The sequence below is a fragment of the Quercus suber genome, unplaced genomic scaffold (assembly GCF_002906115.3).
Source record: "Quercus suber isolate HL8 unplaced genomic scaffold, Cork oak 2.0 scaffold_725, whole genome shotgun sequence".
Lineage (NCBI taxonomy): Eukaryota > Viridiplantae > Streptophyta > Magnoliopsida > Fagales > Fagaceae > Quercus > Quercus suber.
This window is the reverse complement of record NW_027070165.1, coordinates 295,566-318,098: the sequence shown is the minus strand read 5'-3', so window position 1 is coordinate 318,098 and position 22,533 is coordinate 295,566. Positions and strand designations below refer to the sequence as shown.

The following is a 22,533-nucleotide window of genomic DNA, read 5'->3' as shown; positions in this document are numbered from 1 at the left end:
GCCTTTTTATTTTGGTAATTCAATTGTTACAAGAGCCCGAGGTAGGAGGATTTAAAGACATATTTTTCTTGTAAGGAAAATTATACAATATCACTAAGTTAAAAGATTTTGTATTAGGACATTTGACTTTCAAACTTTAGTCATTTAATTAAAACTAGATTGACAAGTCTGAGACCAAAATAAATAAAACTGGAGTACCCATTGCATTTTGTCATGGATTTGAAGATCAATCAACTCTTGAATAGATAAGCTCATAATACAGTTTGAGGCTTAAAGTGATAAATTCAATTGAGCATTTTGCCATTTAAAGGATCCTACCCCTTTACAAATTTAAGAAATTTTATTACAAATAGACTATTTATATTGTGTTATGGTCTTAGTGTTCAATATTGCTTAAGTGTAAACTTAAATATGTGTATATAAGCTCTTGGACACTCTCTCCTTACAGCCAATTTTCAAAAGCGAGTTTTATCCAATGGTTTTCAAACCCGGACTGTTCAAAGAATCGTAAAAAGAAGAGGTTCAAAGTTTTTAAGGTCGAATCGAGATCAAACCGAAGTTAGACTATAATGACATCATAATTAATATAATAATTATTTTAAATATAAATAAATTAATAAAATTGAAAATTTGACCAAAATAATTCAAATAAATATAAAAATCTGTCTTACAAATATATTTTCCATATCATAACTTTCACAAGGTAAACAAAAAATTTTAAATTTTAAGCAAACATAAATAAATATTTAGTTTTTACTTTTAAAAAAAAGTATGATAGTCTTAAATTTTTAACCCATTATTATATCTGGGATATTTTTTTCTAACCAAAGAGTTTCTTGTTTTGGTGGGAGGACAGACCGATAAAGCAAATAAAAAAAAAAGTAAAGAGTATTAATATAAAATGAAGGTGCTAACTTCCAAGAATGCGTTGGCAGCACCTCCTCCACGCAAAGTGCTTCAAATTTGATATTTTACGGTTCAAACCTTCTCTTTACTCTTTTCTTTGAAAGGGCCCGTTTGGATGCAGCTGAAAACTGAAAACTGAAAACACTGTAACAAAATAATTTTTAAATGTGTGAATAGTATCGTGGGACCCATTTTTAATGAAAAAGTTGCTGAAAAGTGAAAATTGTGGATCCGTGAACAGTACATATATACGGTTCATTGACAAAAGTCAACAAGTGCGGCTACTGTTCATTGAACAGTAACCGCACAGTAACCGTGAACAGTGATTCACTCTTATTATACGGCTGAAAGCAAAAAACAAAAAGGAAAAAACGCAAACGTGCAACGCCAACGCTGGTCCCAAACGGTCTCAAAGTTTCAGATGCCCACTTTGAATTTCTATTCTTCTCTTCACTTGAGCATCCTCTGCGTGTACTTGTGAATTTCTGTTCTTTTCTTCCTTCTTCCCTTTTGTGTTTTTTGTCAACAAATTCTTTCATTTTCTCTATCTCATCTTGCCCTCTCTTCTCTATCACTTGAGAAAAAAGATCCAAACTTTATGAAGAGTCACGAAATGGAAGATCTGAGAGCGGAAAGAGAAATAATGCAAAGAGTAACAGAGAGACACGCAAGAAGGAGGTTCGACAATTTTTTTTTAAATTTTTTTTTAATGCTTTGATTTGATCCATGAAAACGGTGGACGGTTTTCAGATCCGGCGGTTCAACCACGGTTCAAACGGTTTTATGCTTTTTATGCATGGAATGGTTCTTAGAGTTAAAAGAACCGGATTGATGAGAGGTTCACGGTTAATCGGGTTGGACTGATCCGATCCGGTTTGAAAACCATGCTTTTTATTTTGGTAATTCAATTATTACAAGAGCCCAAGGTAGGAAGATTTAAAGTCTAATCTTTCTTATAGGGAAAACTAAACAATATCACTAAGTTATGAGATTTTGCATTAGGACATCTAACTTTCAAATTTAATCATTTCATTAAAACTAGACTGAGAAGTCTGAGACCAAAATAAATAAAATTGGAGTACCCATTGCATTTTGTCATGGATTTGAAGATCAATCAACTCTTGAATGGAGATAAAGAGATAAATTCAATTGAGCATTTTGTTATTTAAAGGATCCTACCCCTTTGCAAATTTATGAAATTTTATTACAAATAGACTATTTATATTGTGTTACGTTCTTAGTGTTTCATATTGCTTCCATTCTTGGTAATAACTTTTTATCATCAAACTAAAATATCATTCAGTTTTTGGTGTTGACAAAAAAATTGAACTCTTTTATACAACCATCAGAAATTTTACTAAGTTACTAAATGAGGTAACTGGAACCACAACTTGACTTGACTTGTTTGCTAAACAAATGAACAGAAACATGAATACTTTTTAACCACGCTCGAAAGTGTAAACATATTGGTTCATTTACTGCAATTGTTTTTTGAGCAATGTTTGTTGGACACATTGTTTTACACATTCATACAAATGCAAAAAAAAATGCACTAAAATCATTATTTCAAGTCAATTTTCAAGATGGATGTTTAAGAGATTGCGTATAAAAGAATTTAGGCTATATTTTTATACTTCATAGGCATTTATTCTTACTATAAAGTATCCACATAAGCACCATAAATAAATTATACAAGAGCAATGCTATGTAGCAATTAATCACAAGATATGTTAGCACTTAAAATAGAGCAAAGTTTTTTATGCAATAGGATTGTAGGAATTTTTATGCAACACACTACGTGGCACTTAAAAAAATCGTTCACATGTATTATTTGAGTAAGTCACATAATTTATTAAAAATGACACATGACTATAAATATACAGGGATAATTTTTTTAACCGTCATTATCTTTCATAAAAATTGTTGCAACTCTGATTGCATAAAAACACTCAAAATAGTAGTGTTAGGTTTTTAAACCCCTTAACACAATCCCTTAATGCAATATGTTTAACCTAATATTAAGCCAAGTTGATTAACAACTTTGTCATTCAAGTCTAGGTTAAACAAATATGAGCAAAACAGATAAAATGCGAAAAGTAAAAAACACAAAAAACTGATAACTCAAGAAAATCAAACTGGTAAAAAATTTAGGGATGATTTGACCTAGCTATTCTCAAAGTAAAAACAGATCCACTATCCACTATGAAAGAATTGAAATTTTACAAAAGGACTTAGACCACTAACATCCTAATGTTACCTTATGTAGAAAACTTACTACCACGATCACGTGACAGCACTGAATTCACAGACTACTTCTTTCCTTGAATCTGCAACAAACACAAGTTCTCCTACTTGTGACTTTAAGGCTCCACTCAAAAGTTTTGTTGTTCCTTGAATGTTCTTTATGCAACAACTGAAACGTAGCTAGAGTTTTTCCATTTATACTAAGAGTGAAACACTTAACCCTACACGTCATATGGGCTTAGGCTGTGTTTGAAACTTTTGCAGAATTTTCTGGGCTACGATTCTCGATCAATCAAGCCTTATTTTCGATCAATTGAGCCTTGTAGTTTTACACAGTAAATTCTTGCAAAACACTCGATTCAAACTTACACTTAAACAAACTTTGAGGAAGCCTAAACTACTCTTTGTTTTGATCATGGTTTGTCAATATATACAAATTGAAATTCTAATACATTTAGTTCCTAAAGTCTTAAAACCTAATAAAGAGACTCAAAACAAGACCTACATTTATGCGAGCTTAGACTCTAAAGCACTACTCCAGGATTATCTAAAAGATTTTTTCATAATTGAGATGAAGTACCTTTAATTTCCTGATCCTAGCAAAGCATTCGGACCAAAGTAGTCCTTTCTGTAACCAAAGAGCAGTCAATAGAAGCAACAACACCTCTTTCTTCAACAGCAGCGTCTTAAAGACTTCTTCAAATGCAAATCAAACCCAACAATAAAAATCCCGGAGCCTAAGGAACCGCACATGACAATGATTGTGTCCCATATTTCTTCTTCATGTCCGAATTCGTATTAATCACGTGTTCCAAAACAAGATTCACCTTGGTCAAAGTCTCCAGCCTAGTCCTTGCATTCAGTACGATCAAATCAGCCCGACAGAACTTTTCAATGCATCGTTGAATTCCGAAAGTTTGTTTGCATAAGAATAGGCTTTGAAACAGTAGGTTCCAACGCTTGATTTTGGAGCACTTAAGAACCAGTTTCGTGCCTTTTCCATTTGTTCGATCAAGATCTTTGTTTCCTTTTCAAGGTGATCAAGAGCAAAGACATCATGTTGGGGCTGGAGGGGTTTCACGCCTCCCTCTTCTAAAAGGTCCTATGTCCTTAATCATCCATTCTGAGAAAGTTTTTATAAAGTATTAAAAAAAACTGTCAAAATAGTAAATTATTTTTTTCAAAAAAATTTTCTAAAATAGTTTTACTAATGTATACCCTAAGGACACACGATAGCAAAACTCTTTCTTTAAATTGACTATTTTTTTCATGTAATGGACCAAAGTTGGTCCCCTTGACCCAACATCTCCTCCCCTCCCCCCCCCCCCCCCCCCCCATTCTTCTTTAAATCAATTTTTTATGATAAAATTTAAAGTTATCTTCTTAAAAATTTGATTAGTTCAAGTGCTTAAAAAAAATAGTAAGTGAATCTATAACTTGTAACTCTATTATAAATATGAAACTTTGTAACATAAAACATTTTTTAAATATTGTATTCTACCTTATTTGGTATTTGAAGTGGCTAATTTCTTTTATGACTAGTTTAGATAGAAGGGGAAGGGAAAAGGAGTAGAGTTAAGTAAAGTTGACATCAGAACTAGCCATTAAGGAATTTGTTCCTTAATAAAAAGAATTAAGGACAAAAAAAAAAATAATAATAAGAGACTGTTATTTAAGCAAAATTACCCTTTTATTTCTATTTTAAACTCTCTCTTTTTTCTTTCTTTTTTGGCCTTATGTGTGTGTATGCAAGCACGTTTTCAGAACACACACATGTTTTTTGATTAATCATTTTTTTTTTTCCTGAATTATGCCAAATGGTTGGCAAGAATTAAAATAGCAATTACCTACCATTTTATGTATTTTCTTTTATTAATATTTTTTTACATTGAATGTATATTGGTTTTTTTTTTTTTTAATAGTACATATTCTTCAATTTTTGCATATTTTTCATTCTAATTTTAAATTTCTTTGGTTCATGCATGCCTTGACCTCTAAACTAAATTTCTAGTTCCGTCTCCTGATCAAGAGCTAGGCTTAATTCTCTTATTTCTTGGACCACTGGTGCTCTCAAGTGCTACTGCCATATCTTTGGAAACCCAATTTAGAAACAAATACAATATTACATCTATCTATACCCAACTTTAATACCCAAAAAAAAAAAAAAAAAAAAAATTTGCTTAGTTGAATTTAGATTTTCTTTCAAACAAATGAAAAGGTGCAGAGAGAAGCTGCTAGACACCCATTTAGACCTCAAACCTCTTTTATTTGTTCTTAGCTTTGATGCAAAGCTATTTTAGATAAAGAATAATTTTTAATGCTTCTCGAGAATAACTTGACAGTTGACTTGTCCAATTCGACTAATGAATAAGCAAGGTGTTTTCTGGAGTAGGTAGGTAGTATTTATTGTCATTAGTTGACTATACAAGCTTCTCTTTATTTATTTATTTATTTTCTTAATCTATATATATAAATATATATAAAACCGAAATTTTTAAAACTCTTACAATTTTTCACGTCAGCACAATGTATAAATAAAATTATCATTTTATTTAAATAGAATTATTTTTGTTTAGTCCAAAATTAACAAGGAGTACCTTCTTTAAAAATAAAAAAAATAAAAAAAAAACTTAACAAGGAGTGGAACGCTATCTCTCTAACAAGTCCAACTTAAATTTAAACTCATCATTATCATTTTCTTAAACAAAATTAATTTTGTTTAGTCCAAACTTAATAAGAAGTGAAACTCTATCTCTCTAACCAGTCTAACTTAAACTCAAATTCAAATGTTGATAAATAAATAGTAGAAAAATTTGAATATATCCTATGAGAGATGTTACGTCTACAACAATTTTACAATATTTTTACAACAAATCACAAGTGGTTAGTTGTTATTGGTTCAAATTTGAAACTAATACTAAGATTACTTTTTTACCCTAACAATAACAACCAGTAACAACTTGACACTTAAAATTTGTTGTAAAAATGTTGTAAACATATCATTTCTCATATCCTATATTAAGATTATCCTAAACGTAGCTTTATTTGGATAAATATAAAAATCATCAACTATTGATAAAGTTCAACTTCTTTGGATAATAGAAGTATTCTATAGCAACTTCTTTAAAAAGTAATTTTCATACATAAATCATCAAATTCTTTTAAGCCCTTTTTTACAAGATAAAAAAGCTTGTAATAATTGAAATTATTTTTTTGAATGTAACCTATCTTTCTTTTATATTTCTCTATTATTTAGTCATATATATTTTGTTTTGTTTCAATAATTTCTAAGTAGTAAATCATCTAACTCTTTAATATTTTTTGGTCTTTTAGAAGTTTTAATATCTGAATTTTTGAGTTATTTTTTTTTCAGTATTTGAAATTGTCTGACAAATTTTTTGTAAGCCATTGCATGTTCAAGCAATGACTTTTTCATCAAATTGTTACACAAATTAAAGTTATATAAGAGCAAAGCATGCAATGGTGTAGTTTCTTAATCAATTTAAGATTTTATAAAATTGTTTTAATCTACCTCACAAATATGTAGGTTCTCGTGCATAGCATGGGTTAGCGACTAGTTTTAGTAATCTTTAAGGTTAACGACCGTGTATACCAGTAGTCCTGGCCGTCAAGAATTTACACCGAGAGTGCCAGGTCCAATAGAATAGAATAACTCATTTTTTAGCCTTAAAAATTTTTAAATAATTTATTGATGTGACGTAATGAAAATAACGTAACATTAATTTATTGGATATAACTAAACATGCATTGCAAGTTTACATAATACTTAATGGAAAATATGAACGGACAGGTTATTAATGCAAACGAAATATAATTTTAAAGAAAAAAAATATAAATTCTAAAATTTCAAATTGTAAAATTCAAAAACTCTCAATTTAGTAAGTCAATTCTCCCAATTCACATTTAATTTCTAATTACCAGAGTAGCCAAAAAATAAAAATAAAAGAGAGATAAGTATTAAAAAAACAAAACAAAACATTAAAAAAAAAAAAATCTCACGGCACTTGTGATTTTTTCCCAATATAATAACAAGTTTCAAGTTCAAATTAGAGTTCATCTTTCCCACTACTTCAACTCAGACCATTAGCATTGGAAAATTCCAATGCTACTCTATTTTACAATTCTAAAAAGCCACTTTATCATTATATTATACTATTTTACAATACCTCCATATCCCAAACTTCTACTTTCCTCTTTTACTCATTAAAATAATATATCTACATAATAAAATAATATATCTCAAAATTATATCTTTTCTCTCCCATCTCTCTCCTCTCTTTACATAATAAAATATTATTATTTTTTTACAATACTTGCTACAGTGCAATTCTATGTTTTGAATTGCACTGTAGCAGTATTGCAAAAAAATTTGCAATGGTGCTGTTTAGCATTCCCCAATGCAGATGGTTTTGGAACTTAAAATTCCAAATTTCCTTTAGATTTGGCATTAACATTTCCCAATGCTAATGCTCTTAGAGTAACAGGTGCCAAATTTTAAATTTTAAATAATTATTAGAAATTCTTTCCCTCAAATCTCTTGACTTTTTCACGGTTTTAAACTCTAAGTTTTTTTATTAATAAATAATTAAAATAATAGATTAAAATAAATTGAATTCCATATAATTTTTTAAAAGCATTCAACGCGGTGAGGGGGTGTATAACTTTCCTAGTAAATTACTACCCTTTTACATAAACTAGTAAGTTACCCGTGCGATGCACAGATAATGTTGTAATATTTTATGTAAGATGATTTTAGAAAATGTTGTATAATTATTATAGCATAATTATTATAGAACTTTATTAGTAATGAGTTCATCATTAGAAACAACAATTGTAAATTGCACACACATATCCATTATAATTATTCAATTGAAATAATGACGAAAAAAAAAAAAAAAACTTTGGAGGAATATGATAGAATAAAAGTTGATATAAAATGTGTCTTTCTCTTTCTCATTAATTCTAAAGCAAAATGCACATCCCAAACAACCACAATTAATCACATTATTTACAAAACTCACAAATCCACAACATCTGGCATTAACATAAAAATCGTAATTGTCGTTGTTACTCAATATAAAATGCAAGCCCCTTCCTTGGTTGTAGCCAACTCATACAGGTTAGGATTAGATAAGACACAATGTTAGAGCTAAGTAGGTGTAGTTGAAAGATTAAAGGAAAATGACATTGTTTTTGGTCTATGTGTATTTGACGTAGGATGTCATGATAGGTAGGCATATATAAAGAGGTAGAAGTGCAAGAGGTAAAAATGATGAATTAAAATGCAAATTAAAGAGTGTTGTGTGTATGTGTAAGGGATGGAAAGTCTAAAAACATTGAACCAAATGATACAAAGAATATTTATTTTTTAATTAAAAAAGTCTTGAAACATTGAATCAAACGAAACAAAAAATCAATATTTAATTTATTCTTATCTTGGATGTGGCTCTTAAGAAAATATCAATTCTTTTTACATAGAATGCGCCGCTTGGCAAAATTTCATACTTTCTCATATGAGATCCCTTTTAAATACTATTTTGTAAGAAATTATCTTGTAACTCATTGGATTCATCAATACTATTATTCTTAGTTACAATAGTCATAGTTTGTGTACGAATTTTGCTAGTAAAAGTGTAAAATAATAGACAAACCAAATCTTATTATCATTAAAAACCAAATCTACTAAGTTTGCCTTAAAAGCGTAAAAATATATGGACTTTGTAGAGACTTAAAAATCCCAAACACCCATTCTCATCACAGGCAAACCAAATCCTAACCAAACCAGCAGAAGGATATTAGTCACAAACCATCGATATTAACATATGATAGTTGATGAAGAACATAAAAATGAAAGATATAAAAGAAAAGCTTGACTTCAAAGGGAAAATTCAATTGTGATGATACATAGGCAATTTTTGGTGAAGGAGTAGAGAGAGAATAATTGGACTTCAGGGGTGGAGCTACAGCAAGGCTTGGCCCCCCCAAAATTTAAAAAAATTATTTTTTTATTATATGTAAGTATTAAAAATCTAAATATTTAGCTACAAAAATAGAAGTTGGCCCCCCAAATGTTTGAGTTAGTCCAATGATGCTCTTAAAAACCAATAGAATTTATCAATTAGTCTAGTAGTTATAGAAATAAGGTAGTTTTTGTTTTTTTGTTTTAATTCGTTTTTTATACATGTTTAATATCAAACTAGACTGCTTTTGTACAAGTTAGCCCCCCAAATGTTTGAGTTAGTCCAATGATGCTCTTAAAAACTAATAGAATTTGTCAATTAGTCTAGAAGTTATAGAGACAAGATAGTTTTTGTTTTTTCTAATTCGTTTTTTGTACATGTTTAATATCTTTGTATAGTATTGGAGTTTAAAAGATGATAAATTCTCCTAAAAAATTATCTTGCGAATATACATATGTGAAAGTTATTAATTTTATTCACAATATATTCTTCTAGAAGTTATAGAGACAAGATAGTTTTTGTTTTTTCTAATTCGTTTTTTGTACATGTTTAATATCTTTGTATAGTATTGGAGTTTAAAAGATGATAAATTCTCCTAAAAAATTATCTTGCGAATATACATATGTGAAAGTTATTAATTTTATTCACAATATATTCATAAATTATGACCTACTCTAGTATCAAAATATTAATGTTTATATTTGTGTATGTGCGTTTACGCATGTGTGTGATTGTTTATCTTGACTCAAGACTAATATATTAGTAAAAAAAATTGGCCCCCCCAAACAAAAAATCCTGGCTCCGCCCCTGTTGGACTTGGATATGCTTGAACTCCTAGCTATTGCCCTTGTTATGGGATTTTATAAGTCACTCCCTTATATATATATATATATATGCCTATTCTTTTGACTGTAATTCAACAAAACACCTAACACGCCTAAATTGTAAACTATATTAGCAATACAATTATGCACATCCTAAAACCAAATGGAAGGACTATCCAAAAACAATGCAACCTTGTTTGCCATTCGGTGCATGTGCAGCCTTGTTAACTTCACACCTAACATGCTTAGACTTCCATGCTCGTAAATATGATGCAGCATGCTTTGCATCGTCATTGAGATTGCTGAGAGCATTTTATAATCGTCGAAGTGGAAGAGTTGAGAGAACTAAAAAAACGTTTTAGAATTCTAAATAGCCTATAGAATTAATGGGGAAGTGGAAGAGTTGAAAGAAACGTAGAGTAGCAGTGTTAAATGATGAGATGGAAGGAAAAATAAAAATAAAAAACTAAATGGCTAAGTTATCAAAAAAGGGTGCCACTTGGCAGAACTTCATGCTCACTCACTTGAGGTATCTGCTTTTATATATATACTAGTCGCGGACCCGCGCGTTGCGCGTGATAATTTTTTTTATGATCATAATATTATTATTAATATTTTTCTATATATTACTACTAAAGCTGCATTATGTGTGTGTGTGTGTGTGTGTGTGTGTGTGTGTGTGACCAATATATTGTAGGATTCATGTTGATAGGAGGTTTTGGTCATGGAATTAATTTTGTATTATTAGAGATTAGTGTGCGCAATAGAATTAGGAAATTTTATTGTAGGTTTTTTTTTGAAACATAATTTCTACCATACTCAGTTGGCTAATTTGTACATTCCCAAGTCAATTGAGCACATTTTGATTGTTACATGTAATTCTTCATTTCCATAAGGGTAAGGGCATTCACGATCCCAATGACCCACTCCATTTTTCTTGCATGCTTGGTTATTTGGGATGCGAAATGTGTTTATTCCAAAAATTGTATGTCGAAGGATTGATCCATGAAAACGGTGGACGGTTTTCAGATCCGGCGGTTCAACCACGGTTCAAACGGTTTTATGCTTTTTATGCATGGAATGGTTCTTAGAGTTAAAAGAACCGGATTGATGAGAGGTTCACGGTTAATCGGGTTGGACTGATCCGATCCGGTTTGAAAACCATGCTTTTTATTTTGGTAATTCAATTATTACAAGAGCCCAAGGTAGGAAGATTTAAAGTCTAATCTTTCTTATAGGGAAAACTAAACAATATCACTAAGTTATGAGATTTTGCATTAGGACATCTAACTTTCAAATTTAGTCATTTCATTAAAACTAGACTGAGAAGTCTGAGACCAAAATAAATAAAATTGGAGTACCCATTGCATTTTGTCATGGATTTGAAGATCAATCAACTCTTGAATGGAGATAAAGAGATAAATTCAATTGAGCATTTTGTTATTTAAAGGATCCTACCCCTTTGCAAATTTATGAAATTTTATTACAAATAGACTATTTATATTGTGTTACATTATTAGTGTTTCACATTGCTTCCATTCTTGGTAATAATTTTTTATCATCAAACTAAAATATCATTGCTTCCATTCTTAGTAATAACTTTTTATCATCAAACTAAAATACCATTCAGTTTTTGGTACTGATAGAAATTAAACTTTTTTATACAACCATCAAAAATTTTACTAAGTTACTAAGTGAGCTAACTGGAACCACAACTTGACTTGACTTGTTTGCTAAACAAATGAATAGAAACATGAATATTTTTTAACCACGCTCGAAAGTGTAAACATATTGGTTCATTTACTGCAATTGTTTTTTGAGCAATGTTTGTTGGACACATTGTTTTACACATTCATACAAATGTAAAAAAAAAGTCACTAAAATCATTATTTCAAGTCAATTTTCAAGATGGATGTTTAAGAGATTGCGTATAAAAGAATTTAGGCTATATTTTTATACTTCATAGGCATTTATTCTTACTATAAAGTATCCACATAAGCACCATAAATAAATTATACAAGAGCAATGCTATGTACCAATTAATCACAAGATATGTTAGCACTTAAAATAGAGCAAAGTTTTTTATGTAATAGGATTGTAGGAATTTTTATGCAACACACTACGTGGCGCTTAAAAAAATCGTTCACATGTATTATTTAAGTAAGTCACATGACTTATTAAAAATGACACATGACTATAAATATACAGGGATAATTTTTTTAACCGTCATTATCTTTCATAAAAGTTGTTGCAACTCTGATTGCATAAAAACACTCAAAATAGTAGTGTTAGGTTTTTAGACCCCTTAACACAATCCCTTAACGCAATATGTTTAACCTAATATTAAGCCAAATTGATTAACAACTTTGTCATTCAAGTCTAGGTTAAACAAATATGAGCAAAACAGATAAAATGCAAAAAGTAAAAAACACAAAAAACTGATAACTCAAGAAAACCAAACTGGTAAAAAATCTAGGGATGATTTGACCTAACTATTCTCAAGGTAAAAACAGATCCACTATCCACTATGAAAGAATTGAAATTTTACAAAAGGACTTAGACCACTAACATCCTAATGCTACCTTGTGTAGAAAACTTACTACCACGACCACGTGACAGCACTGAATTCATGGACTACTTCTTTCCTTGAATCTGCAACAAACACAAGTTCTCCTACTTGTGACTTTGAGGCTCCACTCAAAAGTTTTGTTGTTCCTTGAATATTCTTTATGCAACAACTGAAACGTAGCTAGAGTTTTTCCATTTATACTAAGAGTAAAACACTTAACCCTACACGTCATATGGGCTTAGGCTGTGTTTGAAACTTTTGCAGAATTTTCTGGGCTACGATTCTCGATCAATCAAGCCTTATTTTCGATCAATTGAGCCTTGTAGTTTTACACAGTAAATTCTTGCAAAACACTCGATTCAAACTTACACTTAAACAAACTTTGAGCAAGCCTAAACTACTCTTTATTTTGATCATGGTTTGCCAATATATACAAATTGAAGTTCTAATACATTTAGTTCCTAAAGTCTTAGAACCTAATAAAGAGACTTAAAACAAGACCTACATTTATGCGAGCTTATAGTCTTAGACTCTAAAGCACTACTCCAGGATTATCTAAAAGATTTTTTCATAATTGAAATGAAGTACCTTTAATTTCCTGATCCTAGCAAAGCATTCGGACCAAAGTAGTCCTTTCTGTAACCAAAGAGCAGTCAATAGAAGCAACAACACCTCTTTCTTCAACAGCAGCGTCTTAAAGACTTCTTCAAATGCAAATCAAACCTAACAATAAAAATCCCGGAGCCTAAGGAACCGCACATGACAATGATTGTTTCCCATATTTCTTCATCATGTCCGAATTCGTATTAATCACGTGTTCCAAAACAAGATTCACCTTGGTCAAAGTCTCCAGCCTAGTCCTTGCATTCAGTACGATCAAATCAACCCGATAGAACTTTTCAATGCATCGTTGAATTCCGAAAGTTTGTTTGCATAAGAATAGGCTTTGAAACAGTAGGTTCCAACTTCCAACGCTTGATTTTGGAGCACTTAAGAACCAGTTTCGTGCCTTCTCCATTTGTTCGATCAAGATCTTTGTTTCCTTTTCAGGGTGATCGAGAGCAAAGATATCATGTCGGGGCTGGAGGGGTTTCACGCCTCCCTCTTCTAAAAGGTCCAGTTAATATATGTCCTTAATCATCCATTCTGAGAAAGTTTTTATAAAGTATTAAAAAAATTGTCAAAATAGTAAATTATTTTTTTCAGTTTTTTATAAAAAATTTCCTAAAATAGTTTTACTAATGTATGCCCTAAGGACACACGATAGCAAAACTCTTTCTTTAAATTGACTATTTTTTTCATGTAATGGACCAAAGTTGGTCCTCTTGACCCAACATCTCCTCCCCCCCCATTCTTCTTTAAATCAATTTTTTATGATAAAATTTAAAGTTATCTTCTTAAAAATTTGATTAGTTCAAGTGCTTAAAAAAAATAGTAAGTTAATCTATAACTTGTAACTCTATTATAAATATGAAACTTTGTAACATAAAACATTTTTTAAATATTGTATTCTACGTTATTTGGTATTTGAAGTGGCTAATTTCTTTTATGACTAGTTTAGATAGAAGGGGAAGGGAAAAGGAGTAGAGTAAAGTAAATTTGACATCAGAACTAGCCATTAAGGAATTTGTTCCTTACTAAAAAGAATTAAGGACAAAACAAAAAAAAAATAATAAGAGACTGTTATTTAAGCAAAATTACCCTTTTATTTCTATTTTAAACTCTCTCTTTTTTCTTTCTTTTTTGGCCTTATGTGTGTGTATGCAAGCACGTTTTCAGAACACACACATGTTTTTTGATTAATCATTTTTTTTTTTCCTGAATTATGCCAAATGGTTGGCAAGAATTAAAATAGCAATTACCTACCATTTTATGTATTTTCTTTTATTAATATTTTTTTACATTGAATGTACATTGGTTTTTTTTTTTTTTAATAGTACATATTCTTCAATTTTTGCATATTTTTCATTCTAATTTTAAATTTCTTTGGTTCATGCATGCCTTGACCTCTAAACTAAATTTCTAGTTCCGTCTCCTGATCAAGAGCTAGGCTTAATTCTCTTATTTCTTGGACCACTGGTGCTCTCAAGTGCTACTGCCATATCTTTGGAAACCCAATTTAGAAACAAATACAATATTACATCTATCTATACCCAACTTTAATACCCCAAAAAAAAAAAAAAAATTTGCTTAGTTGAATTTAGATTTTCTTTCAAACAAATGAAAAGGTGCAGAGAGAAGCTGCTAGACACCCATTTAGACCTCAAACCTCTTTTATTTGTTCTTAGCTTTGATGCAAAGCTATTTTAGATAAAGAATAATTTTTAATGCTTCTTGAGAATAACTTGACAGTTGACTTGTCCGATTCGACTAATGAATAAGCAAGGTGTTTTCTGGAGTAGGTAGGTAGTATTTATTGTCATTAGTTGACTATACAAGCTTCTCTTTATTTATTTTTTTTTTCTTAATCTATATATATATATATATATAACCGAAGTTTCTGAAACTCTCACAATTTTTCACGTCAGCACAATATATAAATAAAATTATCATTTTATTTAAATAGAATTATTTTTGTTTAGTCCAAAATTAACAAGGAGTACCTTCTTTAAAAATAAAAATAAAAATAAAAATAAAAATAAAAACTTAATAAGGAGTGGAACTCTATCTCTCTAACAAGTCCAACTTAAATTTAAACTTATCATTATCATTTTCTTAAACAAAATTAATTTTGTTTAGTCAAACTTAATAGGAAGTGAAACTCTATCTCTCTAACCAGTCTAACTTAAACTCAAATTCAAATGTTGATAAATAAATAATAAAAAAATTTGAATATATCCTATAAGAGATGCTACGTCTACAACAATTTTACAACAAGTCACAGGTGGTTAGTTGTTATTGGTTCAAATTTGAAACTAATACTAAGATTACTTTTTTACCCTAACAATAACAACTTGACACTTAGAATTTGTGGTAAAAATGGTGTAATCATATCATTTCTCATATCCTATATTAAGATTATCCTAAACGTGGCTTTATTTGGATAAATATAAAAATCATCAACTATTGATAAAGTTCAACTTCTTTGGATAATAGAAGAATTCTACTGCAACTTCTTTAAAAAGTAATTTTCGTACATAAATCATCAAATTCTTTTAAGCCCTTTTTTACAAGATAAAAAAGCTTGTAATAATTGAAATTATTTTTTTGAATGTAACCTATCTTTCTTTTATATTTCTCTATTATTTAGTCATATATATTTTGTTTTGTTTCAATAATTTCTAAGTAGTAAATCATCTAACTCTTTAATATTTTTTGGTCTTTTAGAAGTTTTAATATCTGAATTTTTGAGTTATTTTTTTTCAGTATTTGAAATTGTCTGACAAATTTTTTGTAAGCCATTGCATGTTCAAGCAATGACTTTTTCATCAAATTGTAACACAAATTAAAGTTATATAAGAGCAAATCATGCAATGGTGTAGTTTCTTAATCAATTTAAGATTTTATAAAATTATTTTAATCTACCTCACAAATATGTAGGTTTTCGTGCATAGCATGGGTTAGCGACTAGTTTTAGTAATCTTTAAGGTTAACGACCGTGTATACCAGTAGTCCTGGCCGTCAAGAATTTACACCGAGAGTGCCAGGTCCAATAGAATAGAATAACTCATTTTTTAGCCTTAAAAATTTTTAAATAATTTATTGATGTGACATAATGAAAATAACGTGACATTAATTTATTGGATATAACTAAACATGCATAGCAAGTTTACATAATACTTAATGGAAAATATGAACGGACAAGTTATTAATGCAAATGAAATATAATTTTAAAGAAAAAAAATATAAATTCTAAAATTTCAAATTGTAAAATTCAAAAACTCTCAATTTAGTAAGTCAATTCTCCCAATTCACATTTAATTTCTAATTACCAGAGTAGCCAAAAAATAAAAATAAAAGAGAGATAAGTATTAAAAAAACAAAACAAAACAATAAAAAAAAAAAAATCTCACGACACTTCTAATTTTTTCCCAATATAATAACAAGTTTCAAGTTCAAATTAGAGTTCATCTTTCCCACTACTTCAACTCAGACCATTAGCATTGGAAAATTCCAATGCTACTCTATTTTACAATTCTAAAAAGCCACTTTATCATTATACCATACTATTTTACAATACCTCAATATCCCAAACTTCTACTTTCCTCTTTTACTCATTAAAATAATATATCTACATAATAAAATAATATATCTCAAAATTATATCTTTTCTCTCCCATCTCTCTCCTCTCTTTATATAATAAAATATTATTATTTTTTTACAATACTTGCTACAGTGCAATTCTATGTTTTGAATTGCACTGTAACAGTATTGCAAAAAAATTTGCAATAGTGCTGTTTAGCATTCCCCAATGCAAATGGTTTTGGAACTTAAAATTCCAAATTTCCTTTAGATTTGGCATTAACATTTCCCAATGCTAATGCTCTCAGAGTAACAGGTGCCAAATTTTAAATTTTAAATAATTATTAGAAATTCTTTCCCTCAAATCTCTTGACTTTTTCACGGTTTTAAACTCTAAGTTTTTTTATTAATAAATAATTAAAATAATAGATTAAAATAAATTGAATTCCATATAATTTTTTAAAAGCATTCAAAGCGGTGAGGAGGTGTATAACTTTCCTAGTAAATTACTATCCTTTTACATAAACTAGTAAGTTACCCGTGCGATGCACGGATAATGTTGTAATATTTTATGTAAGATGATTTTAGAAAATGTTGTATAATTATTATAGCATAATTATTATAGAACTTTATTAGTAATGAGTTCATCATTAAAAACAACAATTGTAAATTGCACATACACATCCATTATAATTATTCAATTGAAGTAATGAGGAAAAAAAAAAAAAAAAACTTTGGAGGAATATGATAGAATAAAAGTTGATATAAAATGTGTCTTTCTCTTTCTCATTAATTCTAAAGCAAAATGCACATCCCAAACAACCACAATTAATCACATTATTTACAAAACTCACAAATCCACAACATCTGGGATTAACATAAAAATCGTAATTGTCGTTGTTACTCAATATAAAATGCAAGCCCCTTCCTTGGTTGTAGCCAACTCATACAGGTTAGGATTAGATAAGACACAATGTTAGAGCTAAGTAAGTGTAGTTGAAAGATTAAAGGAAAATGATATTGTTTTTGGTCTATGTGTATTTGACGTAGGATGTCATGATAGGTAGGCATATATAAAGAGGTAGAAGTGCAAGAGGTAAAAATGATGAATTAAAATGCAAATTGAAGAGCGTTGTGTGTATGTGTAAGGGATGAAAAGTCTAAAAAAATTGAACCAAATGATACAAAGAATATTTATTTTTTAATTAAAAAAGTCTTGAAACATTGAATCAAATGAAACAAAAATCAATATTTAATTTATTCTTATCTTGGACGTGGCTCTTAAGAAAATATCAATTCTTTTTACATAGAATGCGCCGCTTGGCAAAATTTCATACTTTCTCATATGAGATCCCTTTTAAATACTATTTTGTAAGAAATTATCTTGTAACTCATTGGATTCATCAATACTATTATTCGTAGTTACAATAGTCATAGTTTATGTACGAATTTTGCCAGTAAAAGTGTAAAATAATAGACAAACCAAATCTTATTATCATTAAAAACCAAATCTACTAAGTTTGCCTTAAAAGCGTAAAAATATATGGACTTTGTAGAGATTTAAAAATCCCGAACACCCATTCTCATCACCGGCAAACCAAATCCTAACCAAACCAGCAAAAGGATATTAGTCACAAACTATCGATATTGACATATGATAGTTGATGAAGAACATAAAAATGAAAGATATAAAAGAAAAGCTTGACTTCAAAGGGAAAATTCAATTGTGATGATACATAGGCAATTTTTGGTGAAGGAGTAGAGAGAGAATAATTGGACTTGGATATGCTTGAACTCCTAGCTATTGCCCTTGTTATGGGATTTTATAAGTCACTCCCTTATATATATATATATATGCCTATTCTTTTGATTGTAATTCAACAAAACACCCAACACGTCTAAATTGTAAACTATATTAGCAATATTAGCAATACAATCATGCACATCCTAAAACCAAATGGAAGGACTATCCAAAAACAATGCAACCTTGTTTGCCATTCGGTGCATGTGCAACCTTGTTAACTTCACACCTAACATGCTTAGACTTCCATGCTTGTAAATATGATGCAGCATTCTTTGCATCGTCATTGAGATTGCTGAGAGCATTTTATAATCGTGGAAGTGGAAGAGTTGAGAGAACTAAAAAAACGTTTTAGAATTCTGAATAGCCTATGGAATTAATGGGGAAGTGGAAGAGTTGAAAGAAACGTAGAGTAGCAGTGTTAAATGATGAGATGGAAATAGGAAAAATAAAAATAAAAAACTAAATGGCTAAGTTATCAAAAAAGGGTGTCACTTGGCAGAACTTCATGCTCACTCACTTGAGGTCTCTGCTTATATATATATATATATATATTGATTTATTTTCTCAATCAATTTATATTGAGTAATCAAATTACAAGTTTTTTATTAATTTTTTTTAGAACAAAATGATTCACTCATTCATTAAAATATAAAAGGTCCTGGTACAAGGCTTCCACCGCAGGTGGTGGTGTATCTTCTACCCAATACAAATCACCGACAATATCCCTACCATTTTTACCTAATGAATGAGCTGCCATATTCCCTCCCCTTTTCACCCAACTGATAGACACAGCCCGCAAGCTTCTCATATAGCATCTGATGTCCTCATAAATATGGCCTAGCATGGACTCGTTAGCTGTTGAAGCCGAGATTATCCTCATCACATTCTAACAATCCGCTTCGATAACCAGCTCAGAAAAGCCTGCGTCCATGGAGAATTCTAGAGCTTCCCGACATGCCAACACTTCTGCTTCCTCACTGCTACACACATGTGGCCCCTTGGCTGACATTCCAGCCATCACCTCACCCGTTGAGTTCCTAATAATTGCTCCAAATCCAAAACATTTCAGGTCCGAGAAAATTGCAGCATCAAAGTTTAGTTTATACATTTCTTGCGATGGAGGCTGCCACACTTTTCTGCTTGACACCGTGCCTGCTACTACAAGATTTTCCTGGGCCTTTTTGTAATCCTTGAGGTACTTAGCAGCTCCTTTGTTCAGGCACTGTGGGTCTTTCATTTGTCCTCCATGCACCATGACATTTCTCTGGTGCCATAGCAGCCAAGCTTGCACAAGAAAAAGCTCAAGTTCTAGTGTAGGCAGTTTTTCCAGCAAGCATTCAAATAGGTACTTGAAATCAAAATAAATATTAGAGCTTTTCTGCAGCATAGGAAGACTTCCTGCCCATACATCCTGAGCAGCCCCACAATCCTAGATAGCATGAATAGCCGTTTGCTAGGTTCACCCGAGTAGGAAGAATTCCATGGCAAGCTCTCCAACAAAATACCTTCAATTTGCTAGGTACTCGCATTTTCCATAAGGACTTCCATATCAATTGTCTCTCTGTCCTTTTCGAACTCTCAGCCCAATTGTCTTTCCTCATCACTTTCCTAGCTAAATGTTATCCTGATCTGACAGAGTAAACCCCATTTTTATTATGCAACCAAACAATAGAATCTGGCACATACCTTCGGCTCAGAGGGATTCTGCAGATAGCCTCAACCTCATCCCTGTTAAATCTTTCCATAATTATGTCTTGTCTCCACCAATGTAGGTCCAAATCAATCAGATCCGAGACCCTCCATTCCTCCCCCTCCTCATTGACTGGATGCAAGATTTTATTAGATGGATAATTAGGTATCCATTTATCCGTGCTCACCCTAATAGACTCTCCATTCCCCACTCTCCAATAGCAACCACTTCTTAAAATTGGCATGGCTGACATAATGGATTTCCATACATACGAATTGTTAGATGAATCAACCGAATCAAGAAAATGGCACTGAGGGAAGTATCTCGCTTTTAAGCATTTAAAAAGAAAAGACTCATGATCATGCATCATTCTCCACCCTTGTTTAGCAAGCATGGCAAGGTTAAACAACCTTAAATCATGAAACCCCATCCCCCCTTCATTTTTTGGTTGAGAGAGACTATCCCAACTCTTCAAGTGAATTTTTCTTTCGTTTCCAACTTGACCCCACCAAAATCTAGCGCACAACGCATTAAGTTTGTCACACAACTTCACCGGCAACAAAAACACCCCCATAGTATAAGTGGGAATGGATTGAGCAACAACCTTTATAAGCACTTCTTTCCCTGACCTAGATAACATCATGCCTTTCCAACCCTGAAATTTTTTTTCCAAACTCGATCTTTCAAAAAAGAAAAAGTTTGGTATTTAGCCCTTCCAACCAAGGTAGGTAATCCCAAATATGTTTCAAAGCACTCCACTTCCTTCACCCCTAATGTTGACACAATCTCCACTCTCTGGCTAGCTTGAGTGTTGCTGCTAAAGTACACCGAAGATTTTTCCATGTTAATACACTGCCCCGAGCATTGGCATATGTTTGCAGGACCTCATTGACCACCTCCATCTCTCCATGGGTAGCTCAGCAAAATAATATAGAATCATCAGCAAACATCAAATTTGAAGATTTTTCCATGTTAATACACTGCCCCAATGCAATGGCATATGTTTGTAGGACCTTATTGACCACCTCCACCTCTCCATGGGTAGCTCGGCAAAATAAAATAGAATCACCAACAAACATCATGTTTGAGATTATAGGCACCCTTCTGCATATAGATACACCCTTAATGCGTCCCTCCAATTTTGCCTTTGCCAATAGTGAGGTGAAACCTTTTGCACACAACAGGAATAAGTATGGTGAAAGAGGATCCCCCTAGTGAATTCCTTTAGATGGTTTGATGTTGCCATAGGGCTTCCCATTGATTAGGATTGAGAAAGAAGGGGTGGTTACACACCCCATCACCAAGTTAATCCATATTTCTAGAAAGCCCAACTTAGTCATTATGCCCTGCAGGAATGGCTATTCTACCATATCATACGCCTTACTGATGTCCAGCTTCAGTGCAAGTGATCCTTTTTTGCCTTTCTTCCTAGAGTGCATAGTGTGCAAAATCTCATAAGCCACCAAAACATTGTCAATAATGAGACGTCCAGGGACAAAAGCACTATGAGTAGAGGAGATAATATTTGGGAGTATCTGTTTCAACCTGTTAGCCAGGACATTGGATATAATTTTATAAATAACATTGCGCAAACTAATAGGCCAGAAATTAGACATTTTTTCAGGTGACTTTACTTTAGGGATGAGCACAATATTTGTATGGTTAATTTCAGGAATCATAACACCAGAATTCAAATAATCCAACACAACTACAATAACATTATCACCCACTACATGCCAAAATATTTGGTAAAAAAGTGCATTCATACCATCAAGTCCAAATGCCTTTTGTTGGTCCCATTTGGAACATCGTTCCCTTAACCTCATCAATAGTAAATTCACTGGACAGTAGCTGTTGCATATCTGGGGTCACCCTGTGTGGCACTGTGTTAAGACATTCATCAATCTGAGAACATGTACTTGCATTAAACAGACCATCAAAATAGTTAGTTACCACCTCAACTATATCTTCCTTCTCTTCCATCCAAATGCCATCATTATTTTTAATTCCCTATATATGATTTCTCCTTCTACGTTGTGATGCTTTAGAGTGAAAGAATTGTGTATTTTTATCTCAATACTTCAGCCAAGAACTCTGGATCGTTGAGCCCAATAAATCTCCTATTTCATCAATAAATCATCCAATGTCTTGCTCACCCCTAAGAATTCTACTCTCGATTCCTCAAATATCCACAATATTCAACTTCTCCAATTTATTTCGAAGCTGCTTAACCTCTTCAGTATTTGGACTTGTCTTAGAACTTCCCCAAGTCCTCAACTCCTCTCCACAAACTGTATTTTCTTATGTAGGATCTCTAACCTGTGGCCACCCAA

At 31.3% G+C, this 22,533-nt stretch overlaps 1 protein-coding gene across 1 annotated transcript; it reads right to left on the bottom strand.

Moving 5' to 3' along the window:
* Nucleotides 1–20,129: 20,129 nt before the first annotated feature.
* LOC136064639 (uncharacterized mitochondrial protein AtMg00310-like) lies at nucleotides 20,130–20,843 on the bottom strand. Its single transcript, XM_065766611.1, has one exon. It carries the CDS (start codon nucleotides 20,841–20,843, stop codon nucleotides 20,130–20,132), a length of 714 nt encoding a protein of 237 aa, XP_065622683.1.
* Nucleotides 20,844–22,533: the final 1,690 nt, after the last annotated feature.

What these genes read in the sequence shown, in the direction of transcription:
- LOC136064639 (XM_065766611.1), bottom strand. Translation starts at nt 20,843, where the DNA reads ATGATGTTATCTAGGTCAGGGAAAGAAGTGCTTATAAAGGTTGTTGCT.